This window comes from Rousettus aegyptiacus, unplaced genomic scaffold (genome assembly GCF_014176215.1).
Source record: "Rousettus aegyptiacus isolate mRouAeg1 unplaced genomic scaffold, mRouAeg1.p scaffold_m13_p_2, whole genome shotgun sequence".
NCBI lineage: Eukaryota > Metazoa > Chordata > Mammalia > Chiroptera > Pteropodidae > Rousettus > Rousettus aegyptiacus.
The window spans coordinates 37,059,374-37,083,948 of NW_023416295.1; the positions used below are offsets into that span (position 1 = coordinate 37,059,374).

At 34.6% G+C, this 24,575-nt stretch overlaps 1 protein-coding gene across 2 annotated transcripts in view; it reads right to left on the reverse strand.

Moving 5' to 3' along the window:
- Positions 1–24,575, reverse strand: part of ITGAV (integrin subunit alpha V) — a 73,844-nt gene that overhangs the window by 40,211 nt on the left and 9,058 nt on the right. For both annotated transcript variants that reach the window (XM_016150944.2, XM_016151031.2), the window contains exons 3-4: positions 3,881–3,972; positions 2,851–2,965 (exon numbers count right to left, since the gene is read on the reverse strand). In XM_016150944.2, coding sequence (XP_016006430.1) covers positions 2,851–2,965; positions 3,881–3,972 — 207 coding nt within the window. The remainder of the gene's footprint in view (positions 1–2,850; positions 2,966–3,880; positions 3,973–24,575) is intronic.

The following is a 24,575-nucleotide window of genomic DNA, read 5'->3' on the forward strand; positions in this document are numbered from 1 at the left end:
AACAATGTATTTGCAATTCCCCAAGTAACAATCAAGGAAAGAAAAAGCCAACCAGGAACAAAAGACTTAGTCTTAGCATGGAACTGAAAGAGTATTTAAGTCATACGATTTGTGGCTTAGGCACTTTCATATCAGAAAGACATTTGGCCTATTGTGCAATGCTAAAAAGGATCATAGATACAGTAATAAAAAGCTAAAAGTGAAAGTAATTAGTAATAAGGTAGGTTTTTTACAGATGGTGAAGTTCCATGCCTAGGGTGTCTACAAAGGTCACGTTAAAAACAAGCAACAACAAAAATCTACAAATTACCACCATCAAAACAAAGTTACAAAGAAGTTAGCAATGTAGCCCTACAAAGCTGGCATTCCCATGTAAACAATCACTGGATTGCATAATTTACTGAAGTATGAAGAAGATAGAAAATAATAAAATTATACCTCTGAAGTCTCTTGTCCAAAACAGTGTTTTACCAACGGTGAAACAAAGGCCTGATTGGTTGGGTGAATCGCCCACAGCTACAGGCATGTTGTCAGCAAAACATGAAAATATAACCCAAGTCTCAGATTCCTACACATGAGCATTTTTTTTTTTTAATCTGGGCAGGCTGCCTTTCATAATTGGGGATTGTAGGTATCTTAATATTTCAAAATTTGAGTGGAAAAACATGTACAATGATCAAGGGATACAGACAGTCAGATTTATTAGGAAGAGAGGCATTCATTTTGCTTTTTTAGGGTTGTTCTTTGTGCTTTTTCTAAGATTTGAGTTTTTACTATTTAGATCAGGGATCAGTAAATTACTCCTGTAAAGGGCCAGACAGTAAATATTTCAGACTTAGGGGCTATAAGGTCCTGTGACAACTATCAACTCTCCCTTTATAGACAACAAGTAATCAGATGGGTGTAGCTATACTCCAATAAAACTTTATTTACAAAAAGAGGCTCATAAGCCATAGCTTGCTGATCTGATTTGGATGTTAAATATTTTAGAAAGTACACTTCAAACTTACTGGATTTCATTAACCAATGTCACCATAATAAACAAATAAATCAATCGATCAATAAGTAAAAATACTTTAGAAAATAAAGTTTAAAAATATTTTATAATTTCTGTGCCTAAATCAAATAAATATGAAAGCATTACGTAATGGATGCATCATGTAAACACTGCCTTAATCCTTTAAATATATGCTGAGAAAAGAAGTATTCATTACCAAAGAGGCAAAATGACAAAAACTACTAGTCTAACATGACAATATATCCACACAGGATTATCAAAAGAATGTTCATTTTTGGAAAGGTTCCATGTACTCTCACACATCAAGAATTATCCAGACCTATACTTGTGAAAGCGAGAAATATTCTTTGTAGAAAAACTGCTTAATACAGAGAAAACTGAAATGGAAAACATTTTCTATTGTTAGTAATACAGGGGAAAGATTCTGTTGGAATAAGACAAATTTGATTCAAAGCCTCATTAGACCACCCAATACCTAAAGCATAAGAAAAAATTATTTCAGTAACTGTCCAAATCTCAGTTCTCACATCTATCGTATAAGCATAAGGTGATGTTGTTTATCTGTTGTATAGATAAGTTACAAAGCTGGCACATGAGAGTTAGCTCACTCTTTATAGCTATCAAATTATCTTCTCATGATGGGAACATTTTTGCAATACAGAAATTAAAAACACGTATTTCATCCTTACATTTTCCACACATCACAAAGATGACAGTACTATGACCAAAATATCAACATAAGGGTGGTGATACAGATGGTATCAAGAACTAACGACAAAGTGATCAACTTGCTGTCCTATGTAAGGTGTGCTTTCTGGCCTAGCCTAATAAACATTCTTTTGATGTTTATCACTCATTTACAACAAGTAGAGTCAAGGTGGTAGGCTAAGAAATACATGTTTAATAAAATCATTTGTAGCTTCTCGGAGGTTCAACTGCTTAGAATTTTAAGGACTGAGTGGTTCCTTTGACCCAGTGTCATAAGTCATTAAACATAGGGAAAGAAAAAAATCTAGCAGTAAGAGTCTTACATGTTGTGCTTATCTGGCAACCAGTGGTACACAAAAAAGTAATGGCCTAAAAAGTGCTCTAGGTATAAACGCCATGTTGCGTTTCAATAAGTTGTTTTTACGTTTCTGGTATAAAGAGAATTTGGAGTGGTAGCCAATTTAACAAAGGTGGGAAAGCAAAAGGACTTTAATCTCCAAGGGAAAATTTCAACTAAGATTTCAAATGTTATTAGAGAACAGTGCAAGATTTTTTTGGATCATCAAAAGAGGAGTAAGCTTGATGACAGACTGACAAAGAAATTCTGATAAAAACAGAAATTCAGATGCAGACTTTTGAGCTCAGTGTTTCACCTTCCTATATAAACTATGCCTCTTTAAGACGTAAATTTTTGTTTTTAGCATCATTATTAATATAAAGCTATAGTTCTCAATTTAGTATCCATCAAAATTACCTTGTAGGGTTTGTTAAAAATGCAGGTACCCAGGCCTGACCTTGACCTACTGAATCAGAATCTCTAACATCTCTCTGTTAGAGAAGCTCAATGGAACATCTTTTGACTAACAGAGACTAAAAATACAGGTATCCAAAATCACACATTAATTATTACTAACCAAGTAATGTGAAAATTAGTCCTTAGGGAGACAAGATAAGCTTCTTGATTTTACATGTATAATTTCTTTACATTAATAGTATTATTTTCATTTTGCTACATTCAAATATTACAATAAATCTATAAATTTTAACACACATATACACACATTTTTAACAAACGAGGCTTCCCAACCCTCTTCTTAAAAGCTGGTATAACTTCCTATACATACTTGATCTACATGGAGCATACTCGACAGTCTTTGTTCCATCCTGAAGAAAGCATGTTCCAACAGGCTCTCTCTCCTGTTTCATTTCAGTCCTCCAGTGGTACAGTGGGGCACAGGCCTGAAATCAAAGGAGGCAGCCCATGACATACAAATTCTCTGCAAAAAATTAGTGTTGCAGAAAATCTATACTACCTCGGAGATACAGATTTGAGGATTATGATGTATATATAGATTGTATTTATGACCATAGAACAGGATAGAAGCAGACAGATAAAAGGTGTAGATAGCGCAGATGGGGCCCAGAACAGAACCCAGGGACACTCCCAACATTTAGAAACTGAGTAGAAGAGGAACCATTAAAGGAGATTGCAAAGGAGCAGCCAGCAAGAGGGGAGAAAACCAGGAAAGTACAGTGTCCCAAAAGCCAAGGGAAGAAAATTATTTTAAAAAAGAATGGGTCAACTGACCTTGCTGAATGGTGCTGAGGGGCAAGAAAAATAAGAATAAGTACCAGTGGATTTCAGTGACCTGAAGGCAAGGATGACCTTGGCTGTGCCTACTTGAGCCTGACTATTGAATGTTAAGTGAAGAAGTGGAGATGGTTACTACAGAAAACACATGCTGAATTTTTTTTCAAAAGAGGAACAAAGGAATGGGGCCATAGCAGAAGGAAAGATGAGGCAAAGAGAAGCTGCTTTATTTTTAGAGAGGCAGTATAGGGCATTTGATTAATCAAAGGTACACTATTCTTAAATCTGTCTGGACAGAAACAAGTCAATGGGACCTATCAGGCGAGGAGGGAGAAATGAAAACATAGGAATGAAGGTAGAAACTAGCAGAAGCCAAGTCTATAAAGGGCAAGAAAGATGGTATTCTTAGATGAGGTGACCTTCGGTGAGAGCTACCTTATCTCATTATATATACCCAGTACTTCTGGGCACCCTGAGTTTTACTATCAGATTTTAACCCTAAAACTTGTGTTTTCACATAAATTGACTAAACTCACTCATGAGTAAATATCCAAAAGACTTACCAAGATTTTATCCTGCTTTGACCTCACAGATGCCCCAAACCACTGGTGGGACTTAAACTCCAAAGGATCATCCTTGGCATAATCTCGATTGCCTTAAAAAAAAAATATTATGAGGGGTGAGAAACAAAATATCTATGCTTAGTATAACGAGAGTATATTTCAATGCAGCCAGGTTTATGAATGGTATGCCTCTGATTAATCAAATACCACATTGCCTGTTTATCTCATATACCTTATATGCATTAGGGACTTTCAACTAATCGGAAAAATAAAAACAGGATGACTTAGAAATGTCTCAGAGTTGTTATTAACCCCATCAATAAAAATAATTAGATGTGAAAAAGTAACATAAGTGAAGTTTTCCAGTTGCTAAATTGTAAGATAATTACCTATTAAATAAATACTTAGGATTACCTTCTGTAATTCCAGAAGTTCTTTCTGTGGCATAAAGATATTTATTGAAATATCTTTGTAAAACACCAGTAGTAAAAGGATAAAATAAAAGACTGAGACAGTAACAGTGTAATAAAAGAGTTAGAATCTAAGAGATATGATTTGGCTAATAGGAAAAAGAATTAGATTCGGCACACTACATGTAAACATTTATTTTTCAGGCTGCATTATTGAGAAAATTACTCCCAGAGTATCATATAAAGCACTGTAATTTAAAAAAAAAAAAAAAAGATAAAAATCCTTTCCATGGAAAAGCTCTTGATTGGGTCAAGAAAAAAAATTACAGAAACATATGCATAAAGTATTTTGGTAAGGAAAGACTAAAGTCCAGTTTGTTTCTCTTAAAATCTATTTACAACAATCATTCATTATAAGCATATATTTCAATAACTGTATAGGACAAATACAGCAGAAAAGTGTCAATTTTAAGAATGCCAGCCAATGTGTAAGTGTCATCAAAAGGTTCAGTTAAATCTGTTCCCCAAATCTCACCTATCTAAGCTAGTACTTATGGTTATTTAATTCCATTTTGAAGACAATGCCAATTGAAGAGTTATAAATAATTGAGAATTTCAAGAACACCAGGTATCTTATAAGCAAGATGAATGGTGTAACCTTGTTCACTGTAATCTTCTTTTAACTTTTCATTGTTTTAAATTTTATTTTAATGTATCAATCTCCCAAGGTCTCTCTATCTGTAATCTAAACATTATTGTTATTTGTCAGTGGCCAAGGCACCATTTTATAAGTAGAAAGAAAGAGGTGGAGAAATGGAATTAGCTAGTATATACCCTTCATCGTGAAAAACAAGGTTTCCCAATGGTTGGCTTGCCTCTGAAGCCTGTGGTCACCATGCTGTTCCCACTGTAAACAACGCACATCAGTGACCTACCGATCACCAAATAGTCCACGGACTCCCTGACGTTTCCCATCCTCTCACAGTCAGGTTAAAGTCACATAACTAGTTCTTGCCAATAAGCTAAGAGCACAAGTGGCAGGTATTGTTTCAAGACAGTTAAGAGTGGATATGAGTTAATGAACAATCGTGGATCGGCAAATCAAAACCACATAAGATATCATCTCACACCAGTTAGGGTGGCTATTATTAAAAAAAAAAAAGTGTTGGTGGGGATGTGGAGAAAAGGGAACCCTTGTACACTGTTGGTGGGAATGTAAATTGGTATAGCCATTACGGAAAAGGATATAGAAGTTACTCAAGATCTCAAGATATTAAACATAGAGCTATTGTATGATATAGCAATCTCACTTCTGGATATATATCTCTGAAAACAAAATCATTATCTCGAAGGGCTATCCGTACTCCTGAGTTCATTGCAGCATTATTCACAATAGCCAAAATATGGAAGCAACCTAAATGTATATTGCTAGATGAACAAAAAAGAAAATGTGGTGTGTGTGTGTGTGTAATGGAATATTATTCAGCCATAAAAAAGAAGACAATCCTGTCAGCTGAGAAAACATTGATGGATCAGGAAGACATCATGCTAAGTGAAATAAGCCAGGCACAGAAAGACAAATACTTCATTTTATCAGTTAAATGTGGAATCTAAAATAGTCAATTCATTAAAAAACAAACAAACAGTGGATATGAGTTTTCCATGTTTTCTTTCTCCCATCTATGAGGCAAGAGGAATAGATGGTGAAATCACTTGATGGAAACAGCCTCAGTCCAAGCTTCTAAACCACAAAAACAGCCAAATAACCCACACTAGATGATGACATGAGTAAGAAAGAATCTCGTTTTAAAATGAGTGACACTTGGGGATTTGTTTGTAAATAAAGTATGTTGTTACTGAAGTACAGCCTCACACAACTTGAGTAATATATACTCTAAAATTCTAATGCTATTTCCGAAAGGGCCTGACCACAACTACAAGGAAGTTTAACTGGAAGAACTGGATTCGACTGATCATTTTTCAAGGACTTTAACCATAAAATTTATGATTATAGTTATTTAATAGGAGTTTTTTTTATTCCACTGCAAGCTAACTGTGTTCTCTTACTGTGTTGCTGGCTTTCCATCCTATTCCTTTCTATCAAGGAAATGAAGGCATTCTCCCCCTTCATCAATGAGCAGCAGAAATTCACTATGACTGCTAAAGAAACAGCTGGTGCTTGCAAGGTTCACTCCTACTCACCGTCTCTTGACTCATAACTCAGGTAATCTCAGCCTGAGGGAACTGAGTTTATGAGCTAATGTATTTGAACCAAAAGTGCAACATCCTTACAACTGCTACTTCCTGCTTCTGCTTTCATTTAAAACAAAGCCTTTTCAGAAAGAGCCTAAAGATGTCCAAGCAGAAGCAAAGATTTTCTACTGGAGAAAATCTTAAGTTAAACAGAAGTACCACATCAGAGAGGTCCAAATTAAGCCTCCATACATTTTCTCATCATCTCTAAAACTTTAAATTTCAAAAACAAAATGATGCAGAACCAACAGAACCAACATCACTATATTCTCAGTAATACGAGTATTCCTGCCTACAGGACACCTGATATGAATGCCTCAAAAATGTCACGAAAGACAAAAATACATATATATATATACATATATATAGTTATATATATATATTTTGTATATATATAACAAGATATATATATTTTTGTTATATATATATTTTGTTATAAATATATTGTTATCAACATATATTTATAACAATTCCGTATATATAGAATTGTTAAAAGAGAACAGTAAGGCACAGCAGCCAATACAAGATACGATCATTGAATTTGTTTCTAAAACATTCTTTAAGTTACAAAGGACTTTATTAGGATAACTGTGGAAATTTAAATATGGACTGTATAGTAGACAACAGTACTTTAATGATGACACATTTGTAGTCTTTGATGATAGTGTTGTGCTATTTAAGGGAAGGTCTTAGTTCTTAGAAGACATATGCTTAAGTATTTAGGGGTAGAGTTTCACAATGTCTGCAACAATGGGTGAATCTAGATTAAGGATGTACTGTTATTCATTGTTATTAGAGTTTCACAAATTTTATGTTTAAAATTTTTCAAAATAAAAGTACAGCAATCAATAAGTACATACTACAACAAGCCCAACAACAGGATATCTTTTATTCATATTTGACCTCTTCGTTGTATATACTGATAAAACATTACCAACAAAAACACACAACATGAAACATAGCCTTATGTAAAGATAAATCTAAATGCCGCAATCCCACCATAAAGAAAGGACCTTTGCTAACATTTTGGTATCTATCCTCAAGGCTTTGTGAATATATGCATGCCTTTTTATATGTAAAATAGATACTTTAAGCCAATATTTAAAGAATATTCAAGTTATTATATTATATATAAATACATGTATCCTTTTTTCCTGTAACGATATGTCAATAAAGTTAGACCTACGGCTTCATTTTTACAATTGTGTAGGACATCACTATAGAGCCATACAGCAGTCTATTTCACCAATCCCCTGTATCTCCTTCAGTTTCAATTTAGGAGTATTTCTATTCTGCTTTAAGAGACCCACGTGTTACGTCAAGTCGCATCTATTTCTTTTTCTGGTATATACAAGAACCTTAGCATATGGCTATTGGGGTCTGAGCCATGGGCTCAGGTGCTAAATTAAGGTGCTAAAACCTCTAGAACATGGTATCTAATCTAGAACATTATTCTAGATTATTCTTGATAAATTTTTACCAAGACTCCAAGATATATTTATTTTTACCTGTAAGAGTTCCCTTACCCTCAGCCTCTAGTCCATAAAATAAGTCATGCTCATTCCCAGCTGCAGGCCTTTGTACCCAAGGCCCTATAACTTGGAAAACTTCATTCCTTCCATTCTTGATTCAAGCCCTACCTGAAAATTCAGTTATAGTTGTCCATTCATGACCCTAATGCATGATGAAATGTTAGTTTGCCCCCGAAGGAAATACCTAACTCAAGAGACAATCACGGAAACAAGCCATTACAGTGGTCTGCAGGTAGAGGGATGTGTGAAGAGGAGGCAGAGTATAAGGGAGGGAATACTTCCTGATCCAAGACAAAACCCTGTGCAAAGAAACCAAAGAGTGGATATTCTTGGATTCTTTAGAGAACTGTGAGTTGTTCACTGTGATTAGAAAGAACGGTCAGGAGGAGAGTGGAGGTCAAGAGCTTTCATGCCATGCGAGGAATGAGCCTCATGTGGTTTCTGAATTGCCCTCTACGCTAAGCAGTTTTTCTTTCATTATATTCCTAAAGGTTGAAGAGAAATTTCTTCCTTATAAAACGTCATCCAGTTCGCTTCCTATCACTTTGAAAAATTATCTCCATGATTTTATTTTTTCCTGAATAAACAGACTTTTCTCTAAATTTGCATGTGGTGCCACAGGATGCTGCTATGCCCTGTCAAGCAGCATATGCTTCTCATTGCTACCATGTTCTATTTCCTATAAGGGTTGAAAACATCCTCTGCCATAATAATTACGGATATCTGCCTTTGTGGACATCCGGTTTAACTTAAGCTAGACATGTCATGGAAAATAAGTACAAATTTTACATATCTTTTTATTTCACTTGTATCGCCAAGTATTGTGGAGCAAAAAAATCCAAGCTCTTTCTATATATCAAGCTATTTACAACAGTATTTAATGAAAATGAAGGAGCCCCAGTCAAAAGTGATAAAACATGAAGCGACATGGCTCTTTCTGATAAAAAAAGAAAAAAAAAGTACATTTAAAAACCTAGAGCTTTACTAAAACTTAGGTATGCTCAAAATAATAGCTATGCCTTAAAGCATATGATGAATTGTTTTCAATTATACTACCAAACAAAAAGAGTCAAATATATTTGGATATAATACATCGGCATACATTAGAATCCAAAACTTAGTCAACAGTCTTCAAAAAACAGAGGTATGACCCATTGCTTTGAATGCCTTTAGCTTTAACAGGGTCATAAACTCAAATTACCATATTTTCAAGAAGTTTGCTCAACAGGAAGTTTGGTTTTTGTTTTTGTTTTTTTTTAACATTCAGACCTTTCTTCCAGAGACCAAGTCTTAAAATACTTGATACAACACCAGGCAGAAGTTTCACTTAGAGGAAGTATGAATAGAAGTGGGTGGAGAGAAAGAAAAGGAAAGCCTGCTCTCCAAACTGACAAGAAGTTCATTCATGACCTGGCTGTAACTGGCAGCTAATTTGGGGCGTATGAGTAAAGTAAATATTTTGAGTCACAGCCCTGAAGTCACCACATGGAGTGAGGCTGGAACTCCACAGGCTGCTTGGACCATGCCACCAACCTTGAAAGGGAAATCGGACACAGACAACTGCAGAAATTCCAGGACTGGAGGAAATGCTTCCTCAGGCAACAGTCAAGAAAGAACAAATTTCTACCCCTAATTCTGTAAAACACCTTGGAACATTAGCTCTGATCTTCTAAATAAATTAAAGAGAAAAGAGTATTGCACACAATGGTAAAAATAAGAAATGTCCAGTATTACATAAATTAACATAAGACTATACTATCACTTTCAAAAATACACAGAGAATGTTACTAGAGAACCTTGAAGTCAATTGCACTTTATCAAACTCCCATGATTTAAGGCTTCAGGACAGAAGCCTATTGAGCAAAGCAAATTGTCATAGCTTTAGATTATGTCACCTTGTTTGAAAAGTCCAAAGTTCAAAAGGATATCAAAGCATTAGAGAAGCAAGACAATACACTGCTATTTAGAAGTTATCTGCGTTTTTAACCATTCCATTCGGTTCCTATTTATTACTATATGACTCTATGAATAATGAAATGATTTAGGTCATCGGAGAGCTTATTATTTGCCACTCCCCCAAAGTGGCTATTAAAATAATGTAATGTACAACATGGTGACTATAGTTAATATCACTGTATCACATATTTGAAAATTCCTAAAAATTAATCTTAAAAGTTTTCATCACAAGAAAAAATTTTGTAACTATACATGGTGATAGATATTAACTAAGCATATTCTGGTGATCATATTATAATATGTACAAATATCAAATCATTGTGTCGTATACCTGAAACTAATATAATAGTATATGTCACTTATGCCTCAATAAAAATAATGTCACCCCACATTCATCCTGTAATAAAATAGACAATTTGCAGGCTTCCTTAGGCAGCTTTTTACCTCAACCATTACTTTTGGTTAGTTACACTTATTGTTTGCCTGAGAGAAAAATCTCCCAATATTGCTTCTTTATTTGTGTTAAAATTAACAGGTTACGGGAAGAAATTTATTTGAGCATTCATTTAAATAAATCATGAGTACCTCCAATGTCTAAATGCAAGGAATACAGCAGCAGGTGAGACAGATAATGTCCCTGCTATCAAGGGAGAAAAAGAATATTTATATTAGATGTTTTAAGAGAGTCAAAATGCCATAAAAAGAGATTGGAGAGAAAATGATGACACGGTAGTCAGACAGCTACTGGTATCATGTTTTTGCAACCTAATGCTATTATGAAATAATGTATTTCTTTGATTTGAAGACACAAATATTCAGTTATTAACATCTTTGAAATATGAATGTTTAATACAGTTGATAGTGACCTATAATTAGCATATGTTTAGTAGTACATAAATAGTACATTTTAACATCAACAGCACCCTTACATTTACAGTGAACTGATTACTGACAAAGATGCCAAAAAAATTTAAGTCCTCAACAAATAGTGCTGGGACAATTGGACATACCTATGCAAAAAAATTAATTTGGAACCCTATCTCAAATCATGCAAAAAGGAAGGAAGGAAGGAAGGAAGGAAGGAAGGAAGGAAGGAAGGAAGGAAGGAAGGAAGGAAGGACGGACTTAAATATAAAAGTTAAAATGATAAAACGTATTTAAGAGAACAGGAATAAACCTTTATGATCTTAGGTTAGACAACAATTTAGGAAACTAAAAGTACAAGAGGTAAAAGGCTGATAAATTGGATTCAATTAAAATTAAAAACTTTTGTGCTTCAGAAAACACCATAAGAATATGTGAAACGACAACCCTCAGAATGGGGGAAAATGTATGCAAAGCATATATTCCACAGGAAACTTGTACCCAAAATGAATATAGACAGACAGACAAAGAGACACACACACACCCACACACACACACACACATATCTCCCTTTTATAACTCAAAAATTTGTAAAAATTAAAAATAGGCGAAGAACTTGAATATATATTTCTCCAAAGGAGGTATACAGATACCTAACAAGTACATGAAAGATACTCAACTTCATCTGCCATCAGGTAAGTACACAACAAAACCACAATGAAATACCATTTCACATTCACCAGGATGGTTATAATAAAAAAATAAAAATAAAAAAGGAAGACAGAAAATAAGTGTCCATAAGGATGTGGAGAAACTGGGACCCTCATATATTACTAGTAGAAATAGAAGATGGTATGGCCACTTTTAAATAATTTGGCACTGTCTTAAAAAGTTAAACATATGACCCAGAAATTCCATTCCTAGGTATCTATCCAACAAAAATGAAAACATATGTCCATACGAAGGCTTGCATATAAATGTTCGTAGCAGCATTATTCATAATAACAAAAAGTGGAAACAACCCAAATGTGCATTTACCGATGAATGGATGAACAAGAGTTATGGAACACCACTGAACAATAAAAAAGGAACAGAGCGCTGACCCTGTGTGAATGAACTGCTAGACACAAAATACCACATATTGTGTAATTCCATTTATATGAATATTCAAAAAAGGAAACTATATAGGCATAGGAAGTAGATTTGTGATTGCTTAGAGTTGAGGGTGCAAATGGGGAGTAGCCGACAATGAACATGAAGTTACTTTTTAGAGTATGGAAATGCTCTGGAATTAGATTTATGGTAAGTTTTATCTCGATAAAGCTTAAAAAAAAATGACAAACTTGTCAGGTGGAAAGGTAGCTGCAACACTGAACAGAAATATATGTATATAATAAAGACTGTTGCTCAATATTAAGAGAAAATAAACAAATGCATCAGTAGGGTAATAGATCAAGTATAATACAAAACAAAATAAACCAGAAAAAGCTAATGAGAAAAGACTTAACCTCACTCAGAAATGCAAATTAAAGGAAGATAAATGTTTTACCTGTCAGAAAGATAATATTAAGTTTGATTTGGAAATAGGTTGTATCATTGTCTTCCTACATATACGTAGCAAATACATATCAAAAGTAGGTTAAAAACACATCCCTTTGACTTTAAAAATTCATTTTTAGAAATTAATCCTAAATAAGTAATTAAAAACATTAACAATGACTTAATCAGCAGTTCAAAGCACTGTTATGTTTTTTTTAAAAAAAAAAAAACTTATAAATGCTCAACATAATAGAAAACAGAGTAAATTATAATTTTATGTATTTATACAGACACACACACTGTATACACAGGCCACAAGGTACATACACAAATGTTATATGCACACATACAAATATATCCTACAGCCACTGGTTTCCTAGATGGTGGGATTTGGGAGATTTTTATTTTCCTTTTGCCTCTCAGTGTTTTCTCATTTCTTCAATCAATGAATATGCATTGTTTGTATAATGTTTTAAAAGGTGAGAGAAAAGTACTGTAGATATGTATCCATTAATCTTCACATACAAATTAGGAGTTTCCATATCCCCTCTTAATTAACTTTATATTTACATTTCGACTCCCACACATAGTTTTAGTTCATAAAATTCTAAAACATTTAAATTGAGCAAGCTCCTCCTAGCAATTTTTATAAGCATTATCCTTCAGATCTTTCTATTCTGTCTTAGAGTCCAATTATTACAGAAGGATATTGTAAAAAATAATTCATTAAAAACTCAAAATTCCAGATATTACTGGAAAAATAGAGGGTAATAATTTCTTTGACTTAATAAAAGTTTCTTAATTTATGAAACTCTGATAAACAATAAGTAGTAGTTAGTTTTAATGAAAGGATGATTTACTTGATAAACTTTAAAGTGTCTTTAAATGTTTCTAGAAGCATAACTGTACTGACTTAAACTGACAAGCAATAAAGGTCCCCAAATCTGAAGTAACTGGAGCTGAGACTAATGAAAAACTAATCATTTGTGAATATAAAAATCTAAAATATAATCTATGAACATGAGAAATGATTACTAATTTACATAGAGCTGTCCAGAAACACTTTCATATAAAATTAGATATAAATGTTTTCTAAAGCAAATAAGATGAGTCAGAAAAGCAGAGCCGAAAGAAAACATGATGGAGCTTGTTTCACTGGGTTTGGTACTTACTTTCTGAGTTATCACTATGACAGGGAACAGAGAATCAAAACCTCCTTCTCCTTCCATGAGCAAGTGTGATAACTCTGCTGAAGCCAGCACAAAGAATACAGGCCCTTTGAAAACACCCACTGCTTTATCAATGCTAGTTTGTTTCCTCTTACTGAAGAGAAGGAAATGATCCTGAAAGCATCGAACATTTTAAAACAAAAACTCTTTACTGAAGATCAAAAAAAAAAAAGAAAGAAAGAAAGAAAGAAAAAAAGCCAAGTCAATGTTAATTCTTCAAATAATTGGTATGAGTCAGGTCTAAGTGTCCAGGAAAGGAGATGGGCTTTAAAGGATCTTATGAATTTAGTTTTGGTAAAATATTAAAAGTGTTAAAATACTAACTGCACGAGTGTTACACAACTAGTAAAATAATTGGATTAACTGATTTCTAGGTTCATTACCAGCTCTCTATTCTGTACCAGGGGATGACAGATTATATCTGGAGAAATTTATTCAAAAAAGAAAAAAATAATAATAATTCCCTAGTACAGAATAATTTTATTTTGTATTAACAAGAGAAGGGAGACTTTTTGTTTTTAAATTTCTAATATGCAGGACTATCGTAACTGTACAGCTATCTAGACACAACTATGAAAGACAGAAAATACACCAAAAGGACAAAGTCGAACTTGAGAGGCTATTTTTGAATCTACCTGATTATTATAACTGCAATGAGAAGCTACAGAGAAGTTAACCGTTTTCTATTTGCTATTAAATATAAAGTGTTGTAATATCCAGAAAACACTCCACAGCATTTTTCCTGACTAGATAACTGGCCAGGCTTTGCCCACAGCCTACAGCCAAATCCTTCTGGGAACAAGTGATAAGTATCCCAGCAAGTGGTTTGGGGTGGGAAGGTTTGACTTCTGACCTTCTCTAGGATAGATATTATTGGGGAGAGGTAATAACTATTCCCTGAATTTAGAATATAAACATAGAAGCGTCTCCTTTTTTTTAAGGGACATATTTAATAATCATGCAGGCAGCTCATTTTTCTAAACAAAGAGACTTTGCTGGGGCCAGGTGTTACATTTTCTCCTCCCTCAGTGCAGATCATCAGCCTTATCTTTTTGGAAAAACTTAGTATTGAGAAAACTGGGCAATGGTCAGTTTGTTAGTAACATCTGCTTCCTAGGAAAGGAAAGCATGTTGCAAGGACAGGATTTTCCGAAATGTCTCCACAAGAGAGGTTAAAATGTAAACCAAGATATTATTCATTTTAGAATATCCACAATTATGCTTATTTTTTTCCTTTTCCAAAATTATTCACTTCTCCACAGCTATAGTATGGATGTGATCTACACAATCTTCTTTTTCATTTGTATACTACTTCATTGTTTACCAAGTACCTTAATAGACATCATCTTATCTGACCCACAAGACAACCCTGAGGGGTAGGTACCATGCTTATGTGATAGATGGGAAAAATTGAAGCTGGCAAACTTAAGTCATTTGACCAGGTCACACCTACTAAGTGTCAGAGGCTGAACCTGAGCCTATATCTAAATCTAATTCGCATTCCTCATAACCCACAGAGCCAAAGCAAAGAGAAAGAGAGAGGGAACAAGGCCTACTTACATAAGCACGGTTCTTGCCCTAAAGTAGCATGCAGTATAACCAGTATCAAACAACAAAATACATAAAAGAACACTGAGGTAACAGAATAATGCACCCTTCCCCCAATCTGCCTGCTGCCCAAAGCCGCCCAAGTCCTAATCCCCAGAGCCTTAATTACATGTGACTAGGTGACCTTACATGGCAAAAGGGGGACTTGGCATATGTGATTAAATTAAGGATCTTGAAGTAGAAGATTACTCCAAATTATCTCTGTAGGCCCAATGTAATCACAACAGCAAGGCAGAAGATTTAGTGTCAGATGATGGAGCCTAAGACTGGGCTAGTCACTGCCGGGTTTTAAGACAGAGGAAGGGACATAAGCCAAGTAGTGCGTATGGTCTCCAGAAGTTGGAAAAGGCATGAAAACAGTCTCCCTTAGAGCCTCCAGAAGAAATGCAACACTGCAGACACCTTGATTTTAGCCCAGTGAGACCCACTTTTGACATCTGACCTACAGAACTGAAAATAATAAATTCGTGGTTTTTAAGCTGCAAGTTTATAGTAACTTGTAATAGCAATAAGAAACTAATTCAGGCATGAAGATAAAATTGAAATAACAGACCATCCTTTGCCTGCTACATGAATATTCTTGATATTATTTTGCATCCTGACAATATAGTTTGGAATATTTTTATTTTCTATAATATATAGATCATTAACCCCCAAACTAAATATGTTAATCTTTGCGTAAGTTCTTCTTTTCCATGTCCACATTCAGATAGATACACTAAGTGCGCTTTTTATATATCGATCCTCTTAGTGTAAACAAATCATATCCCAAAATGATCTTTTCATTTTCGCTAATTTCACAATTCTTCAAAGGTTATATGATTCTGTCCATTTAAGGAAACTGGTTTTTGGCCATCATGTAGATCTTAGTTAAAGCCTCCAAACTGGGTGGAGTCACTAGATGAATGAGTTTAAAAATCCAAGAGGGCTACTACTATATCAATGCAAATTGTAATATTTTAATCATTATACACACTTGTAAAATAGACGATAGACTTTCCATAGCATTTTTCTCAGTCTGTTGAGATTTTACTTCCAGGGGTATCCTCTGTTTCACTCAAATGAATTTTTAAAAAATGTTTTTAAAAAGTAGGCTTTCCTTTTTACATCCTACATATGGCTTTGTATACATATTATGTCAAGAAAATCAGCAAGAAAAAGAAAAATAAAGAAGACAAGCAAGAGTCAATAGCTTGAAAGAAAATTAATAGAGATCATGTCTCAGAGCTAAATTTCACAGATTCAAAAGATAACGATTTTTTACTTTATTTTATTCCTTTCGCCCAAGATAACAAATTTTAGACTGAGGTTTCTTTTTGTCCCTCCAGGCTCACTAATACATATCAAAAAATCAAAGCAGTAGGTAAGCTTGCCATCTTGGATTGAATTTTCTACTAAATTCAACTTTTCATCACAGAACTCTACATTTTCACTTAAGTGTTTAAAAGAGATGTCTACAATATTTTTACCCAGATAATGATGTTGTATAATTCTACCAAAAATAATGAACAAGAAAATTAATAGACTACATACTGAAAGTGTTATTTTCTCTGGAATGTTCACATCAAACCTCCGTTGCATGGCAAGGAACCAAAGACCCAAAACCTCCCCACCTTAGCCCTAGTTCTTTTTATTTTTAATACAATGCTCTATGTGTGTTAGGCTTTATGCTGATTTTATTTGGTCAGATTGATAGTTTAGAGTATCTTTTTAAAATTCATTTAGAACCTCCCTCAGCTAACTTCCAGCTTCATTTCTTATCATACTCTCAACACTTTACCATCTTCTCCATACACACAAAAACCTTTTACAGCAAGTCCTTGATGTTGTCAATAGGTTCTGCAATTAAGCGAAACTATGTATAATGAAGCCAATTTTACAACATGTAACGAAACCAATTTTACCAAAAGCTAACTGATATAAACAAGAGTTAAGTTCCTACAGCATCTCATCGATGTTAAAACAAAACAATACTAAATAAAATGACATTATGATCAAGGACCTGCTTGATATTTAGATGCATATATTTAGGTCCTATGGAATGACTTGATTTTCATTCATAAATGTCTTTTACTAATCTATGCAAAAACTATTTCCTTTACCTGGCCCCTCTTCCACATCTAGAGAATTCCATTTCATTTTGTATTAGCTCATATGTCACTAACTGATCTGGGAAGCTTTCTTCAAAGGCCCCAGAGTTAGAGACTTTCCAGTTACGCCTTCTTTATTTTGGTATAAATCTATTAGTCTCTACTACTCGGAGTTAAAGTGAAATAAATTCAGATTGATTTTCCAAGCATATTTTTGAAATCTTCCTTTCTCCCCCAACTACCCAAAATCATGTCCTTGGGTAGCAAGAAAAGCACACTAAAACACTAAAACTATTCATCTTTCTTCAAGAGCTAAGAAACTAAGTATTATGCTACTTTAAAACCAAAATCTGGACTTTCTTCCTTAGCTACTACTACATGTCTTAATGCATATGATGAGCCATAGTGAAATTGCCTTCTAATAAATTATACACTGTCTAATATCCAAGTACATCTTTGGTAAATATTAAAAGTAAAATTAGTCCATGAATTATTAATCAGTAAAACATACACACAGTATTCATAAGAAATGTTTTCTTTCTATAACCTGGTTTTCCAATCAAAAAGAAAAAAAAAGGGGAGCCCTATTATTCTATTTATTTTTTTTCTTTGAAGGACCCTATATAAGCTCATAATCTATCATTTCTTTGTTTTATGAGGTAAGAGGCTTTCCTTGACTTTCAAAGGCATAAGACCTAGACTTAACCAATCAGATACTTCCATAAAAGCTTCGAGTCTAGCACGTGATGCAGAAGGGCAGGGATCACTAAGAATTTGTTCTGTGATGTCCCATAGTCAGCAACAGCAATCCCAGCAGCAGTAAAACCCAGCACTAATGGTTCCTCTCTCTGTTAGCTTCTTTTGGTTCCTGGCCATTTTTCACAAAACTGTTGAGTTACCAATATAGTTCTAGTAAATTCCTGTTCAGTTAAATTTAGCCAGTCTATTTCTATTGCTTTTCATTAAAAACACAACACGCATGTAACATACACACATATGCGACCTACCATATGCTAGGCATTTCTCTATACACTAGCACACAATGGTGAACAGAAATAAATTTGTACCCTGCTTCGGAGCGTTTACAATCTAGATAGAAAAACAAACATATCATAAGATAAGCAGAAGAAAAACAACATAAATTGCAGCAGCTTAATGAAGAAGAGCTGTACTAGGTGCACTAAAATTGCCTGTAGAAAAGAACGTGACCTCAAAGGAAGATGAGGGAAATGGAAAAGGATTATTCATAATATTTAACAACAAGCATTTAAAAACATCTTACTATAAAAATTTTTATTGTGATTCTGGAGCTAGCTGAGGTTCGTTCTTTTTACAGGAATGGATAACATATTCTATTTTTTTCTAAGGAGAAACAACTCAAAAAACAAATGACCCAAAAATATTTCATATAGTTACGAACTTCAAATAGTGACCCAACGATCATCAGTGGGGCATCTTGGGGCTTAACTAAAGTTTCAGACTCACAAAACTACCAAAGGCCGCATGTAGCAGCAGTCCATTTAGAAGATGTAGGAGAGAATAGAATCAGATATACCTCCTTGATAAGGGTCCTTATATGAACTTCCCTGTGCAGCAGTACACACAGCTGTCCAGAGCTCTCCTCTCTGCCGCACCAGATGACAGCTTAGATAAGAAACAAGATCTGGTGTGTATAGGAGCTTCCCTGGCTTCAAAGCCTCACACCCCATAAGAATGGAATTTCTTGTAATGACTCTGTAGCTATAGCTTTCAGGGTTCCTGCAAAGAACATGCCAGTGATAAAAGTCACTATACTCAGGGAATCCCAAAGCTACAGCATCCCCATTAGCTACTTGTTTATTTATAGTTTCTCCTAGTCTAAATGCAATTTACCAATCAGGGGCCATTTCTGGCATAAGCAATACTACCTAGTTGCTTAGCCACCCAGGACCCGGTAAAATAGAACAAGAAATGTAACAGAAGATCATACTGGCATGTAGACTAGCAAAGAATTCTAATAATGTTCCTATATATGTATTACTGGGTTAGGCTCCATTATACTAATAGGAAGCATCCCCAAAATCTATCAGCCAAAAATAGCAAAGGATTATTTTGTACATATAAATTGTAGGTGAGTAAGAGTCTGTGCTTCATATCCTCCTCGCTCAGGGACCCAGGCCGATGGAGACTCTTACTATTTAAACTATCACTCCTCACTGAGGCATATGAAAGGAGAGAGACAGAATAATGCCCCAACTTCTAAACCCTTCTGTCCACAAATGACACACTTCTGTTGTTTACTGGCAAAAAAAGTGACATGGGCATACAAGGGTTTCCCTAGAAGTTTTTAGAAACATGACACTGATGAATAGTTGTAATATCTGCCACATCATATAAATCAGAGCTAATTTAAATAAAATAATTTTAAATTTTATTTCCCAAATTTAAGAAAAAAAAAACCTTTTGAAGTCTCTTGTAGACTCAGAAATACAACAAAGTAAAGCAGATAAACTAATCTGAATTCTTCATGATCACTCCAGGAATGTAGCACAGAACATGGAAAGGTAAGTAATTTTCCCAAAATAACATTGGAAAAATGACAGAGCCTTGATCTCAACCCAAGTCTCTCTAACTAAGGCCTATTTCCTTTCCATGACACCATGATGAAGAGAAGGTACCGAGTAAGCAAAGAGTCAAAAGGCAAAGTCTATAAGGGTATCAAGAAGGTTAGGAGGAATAAGGGGACATAACAGTTTCTGACAAAGAGCAGAGACTTTAAATAAGGAAGGAGTGGTCAATGGGGTGAACTGTAAAAGAAAGATTAAATAAGCTGAGGGATCAGAAGTGTTCATGCAGCAGGATGCCACTAAAGATTTCAATGCAGGTCACTGCTGGTTTGGGGTAAGTGGCAGCCAGATTGAAATAGATAAACATGGAAAGTAATGAAGGGAGGTACAGCATTCAATGTCCTGGATGTGAACGAAAGGAGAAAGGAAAATGACTAAGAGAAGAATATGTTCAAGACAAAACCATTTTGATTAGTTTTTCAGGTAGGAAAAAAAATTAAGAAAGAAAGTTTAAAAAAAAAAAGGCAAATATATAACAAGTACATAGAGATAAAAGAAGGAAGAGGCAGGGCCTGAGAAGGCAGTGATACCCATAAAAAACAGCTTACATTTACTGAGCCCTTGCAAGGTGCTGTCTATGTACTAAGCACTTCACAGGTCTTAACTGATAAATAAATTACCTCATTCCGTTTAAGGCATACCTATGCAACACTACCTCAGGGAGATTGTAGTAACCTGATAGTATTAAGCAGTGAAAGTTAAACATTGGTGAAGGGCAGAGCCAAGGTTTGAGCCCCAGGCAGTTTACTTCTAGAAACTACACTTATCCACAGATCTAGATCTGAAGACCCAGAAAGGGGAAAGAAAGAGAAAAGCCACTATCTCTTAAGATAATGGAAAAGAGAAGAGCTAAAAGTGCTGTGGTGCAGAGATGTTTCTGTGTTTGGGCCAAGATGCGTGATGGTTCCTAGAGACAGAGGTGTGAGGAAGGTTCAGGATGACGCCGTAAGTTTTAAGCATTTCTTCCATAAAGTCTAGACGCAGTCGAATGGTGCTATTTCTAGATATACATTTTCAACACTAGGTTATTGAGATCTATATTGTCCTTTTTAAAAATCTGAACACTATCTGAATAAAAATTCTAATGTAAAAAACAAAGTCTTAATTTATTCTTTTTTTTTATAAGAGAAGTCTCAGAAGTTATACAAAGTAATTACAGAATATCATAAGGGAGGACAGAGGAGAACAGATCAAAAATACATATTTATACATGTATAACTGAAGAACTTTAGTTATTTCTTCACCATAGAAAAAGTTCTTATAATTAAAATTTATTCATTCATCTATTCAATTTATTGGGCACCAACATGTGCCAGGCACCAGGCATTGTTCTAGGCTAAAGGATTTCATAAGTGAACAAAACAGATGAAAAACTATCCTCATGGAATGTATATCCTATTTGAGAAAGAGACATTAACTAAAAATAAATAACATATAGCAAGGTAGGTAGTACAGTGGAAAATAAAACAGAGAAGACGGAAGCACTAAGTGTTGGAAAGAGGGAACTGCAATTTTAAATGAGACAGTCAGAACACTACTGAGATGACACTTCAGTAATTTCAAAGGTGGTGATGAGATGGGACCCAGTCAGTGCACATTTGGGAAACAATGCTCCAGTCAGAGGACAATAGCCCAGGCAAAGGTGAAGTGGGAATGTGCCTACTGTTTACAAGTCACTGCAAAGAGACCCAATGAGGCCAGAAAAAAGTGAGCGGGGGAGGAGTAGAAGATGAAGATACATAGTGGGCTGGAATATTCAAGAGTCCTCTTAGCCTCTATAACACATTAGTGAAATCTGAGCAGGAATGTTGTGATCTGAGTATTTGTAAAGGATCACTCTGGCTGCTGGAGAGAACAATCAAGGGTAGCCAGGGCAGAAGTGAAAAAAACAGTGAGGTAAGCTGGCTCTCTCCCAACTGCCCTAAGGTCTCCTCTCCACCATTCTCCACCCTGCTCTCAGTCCAGGATGCTGACCAGCAGGAACTCATGGACTCCTGGCTTGTCGGCTCCCAACTGGATTCAGCCAGCAGGGCACATGTTCAGAGGATCAAAAGAAGGAAGAAGAGTAAGGTCAGGATTTGATTCCCCTGCTCCTCCCTTCCCGTCCCTCTGGGCTGGCTATTGCCCTGTGACAAAAGCCATAACTCTTGTCACGAGGCTCTGTCCACCTATTCCCCTGTATAGATCCAGCAATTGCTCTCTCCTTGTCTCCCTTCAGGCCTAGAGGCCACATTTTAGTGTCTAGGCACTAAACTATCCATGAGACACTCCACAATCCTTCGTAAATAGTCCTTTTACTAAAAGCTCCTCAAACTATCCCAATTTAAGTGTGCCATCTACTTCTTGGCAGCATCTTTATGAATTTGGGAGTGGAGGGCAACAGTCCAAGTAAGAGACAATGGTGGCTTGGACCAGATGTTAGCAGCGGAATGACGAGAAGCAGTTAGATTCTGACTTGCCAACAGACTTAATGTCAAGTGTGACCCCAGATTTTGACCTAGGCAACTAAAAGGATGGAGGACTGTCAACTGAGATCCTTTTTTTAAATTTATAAATCATTTTTTAAACTCAGAGAATATATGCAAATATATTAAAAGTAGCTCACAGGAAAAGGAATACTATGACAAAAACAAAGATGCCTAGTCTTACCATTAAAGGAATGCAAATTAATATACCAACATAAGACAATATAATAACATAACTTTATTAGAGGTTATATATATGTAATATGTATATATAATATTATATACATATAATAATGCTATAAAATTGGTAAAGACAAAAATATAGTGATAAATGGTATTGGCATCAGAGTGTCAGAAAACAGAGGGGTATAAACCTTTGTGAAGAATAATTTGCAGTATGTATCAAAAGTTTAAATATACATATATGATGATCTAAAAACCTCACTAGGAATTTATCCTACAGACATCACAGATATATTCACACATTTGCACAAATACCTGTGTATAAGCGCTTCAAAGCAGTGTTTATAGTAATAATAGACTAGAAACATCCTAAGCATCCATCAATAGAAAATATGACTAAAATAACTTGGGCTACATGGGACAACCGAATACTATCAGTATTCGGTAAATGAGGTAAATGAATATATGTTGATATTGAAAGATCTATAAGAGATTTATATAGTTAAGTATGGGACAGGGGTGGGGCAATACAGGTGCATAAAAGTATATTTAGTATACTCCTGTTTGTGAGCTGCCTTTTTTTTTTTGGTAGGAGTAAGAAAATTCTAGAAGGAACAAAGAAATTGTTTAGAGTGATTGCTTCTGAGCAAGCTGATTGAGAGAGTTCTATTTTTCACTGTATCCCTTTCAGGCTGTATGAAATTTATTCTACCAAGTGCATATATTACTTTTTCAATGAACAAAATATTATTTATAAAAACAAATTTCAAAAAAGATCAGTAATAAATTATCTTGCACTGCACAAAAACTTATGGTGTTGAACACAGAAACATATCTGAACAATTTATTCTATTAAAACTGAATTACAATTTCATTTTATCAGTATCACTATTTTATTAGAAGATACAAATGCTCCAACCCATAAAATTCTGTGTCACAGGTATTTCTCCACTTGCGGTAAACCTGAGCCTATAAACATCTCTTGGGGTTTTCCAAATGTCAGCCATATATGGAAAAAATGACAGATGACTTCAAATGGAAAAAAACAAAACAAAACATATGACTTGATTCCTATTAAGAGCTGGTTTAATGAATGACACTCATTTTGACACTGGTCACGATGTCAAATGGAACAGTCCACATCATGACTCCTGTTTCACTGATATTTTAATTTCCAGAATGAATAGATTTTAGAACAAGCAGGAAATAAAAATATGGAAAAAGGATTAATTTTATTTAGGCTTAGCTTAAAATACTCTATCGAAGCCAACAAACTGAAATCATTTTTAAAAATTGTAAAACTTTTATGACCAGGAGAATGTCGCACTATTTCTCTAAGGATTCTCTAAGCTTTCACAAATATATATGAATATACCAATACAAATGTGTACAGGATTATATATATTTCACGGATGTAAATATAAAACTTCTTTCTTATTTCTCACTTTCCTTATGCTATTTTTCTTCTTCCTACCACAGTCCTGACACTGAAATTTGTTTGTACAAATTTCTAATGTTATCAGAACCATAACACATAAACACATAAATAAATTTTAGATGAGAATTTTTTTTAACTCAACCAAATCTACTGGAATAAAAAAAAAAAAAAAAATCCTCAACTGGCTTTTGTAGAACACCAGGCTTGGATGTACTTATACTTAGAGAGTTGATATTCTACAGTTGTCAGTGAGTCATGCTTCAATTTTGCCAACAGAGAAAGGATAAAAAGCCTTGTTGTATCTACAAGCTCCCTCTTCTCAGAAGAAAAGCAGAAACATTTCATTACATTTTCCCAGATTTCTGCGGATTGACACTATCTGTTTAAAGCTGAAGTCATCCTTACAAAATAGTCATGGAGATATAAAGTATAGCACAGGGAATATAGTCAATAATATTGTGATATCTATGTATGCTGTCAGATGGGTACTAGACTGATTAATCACTTCATAAGTTACATAAA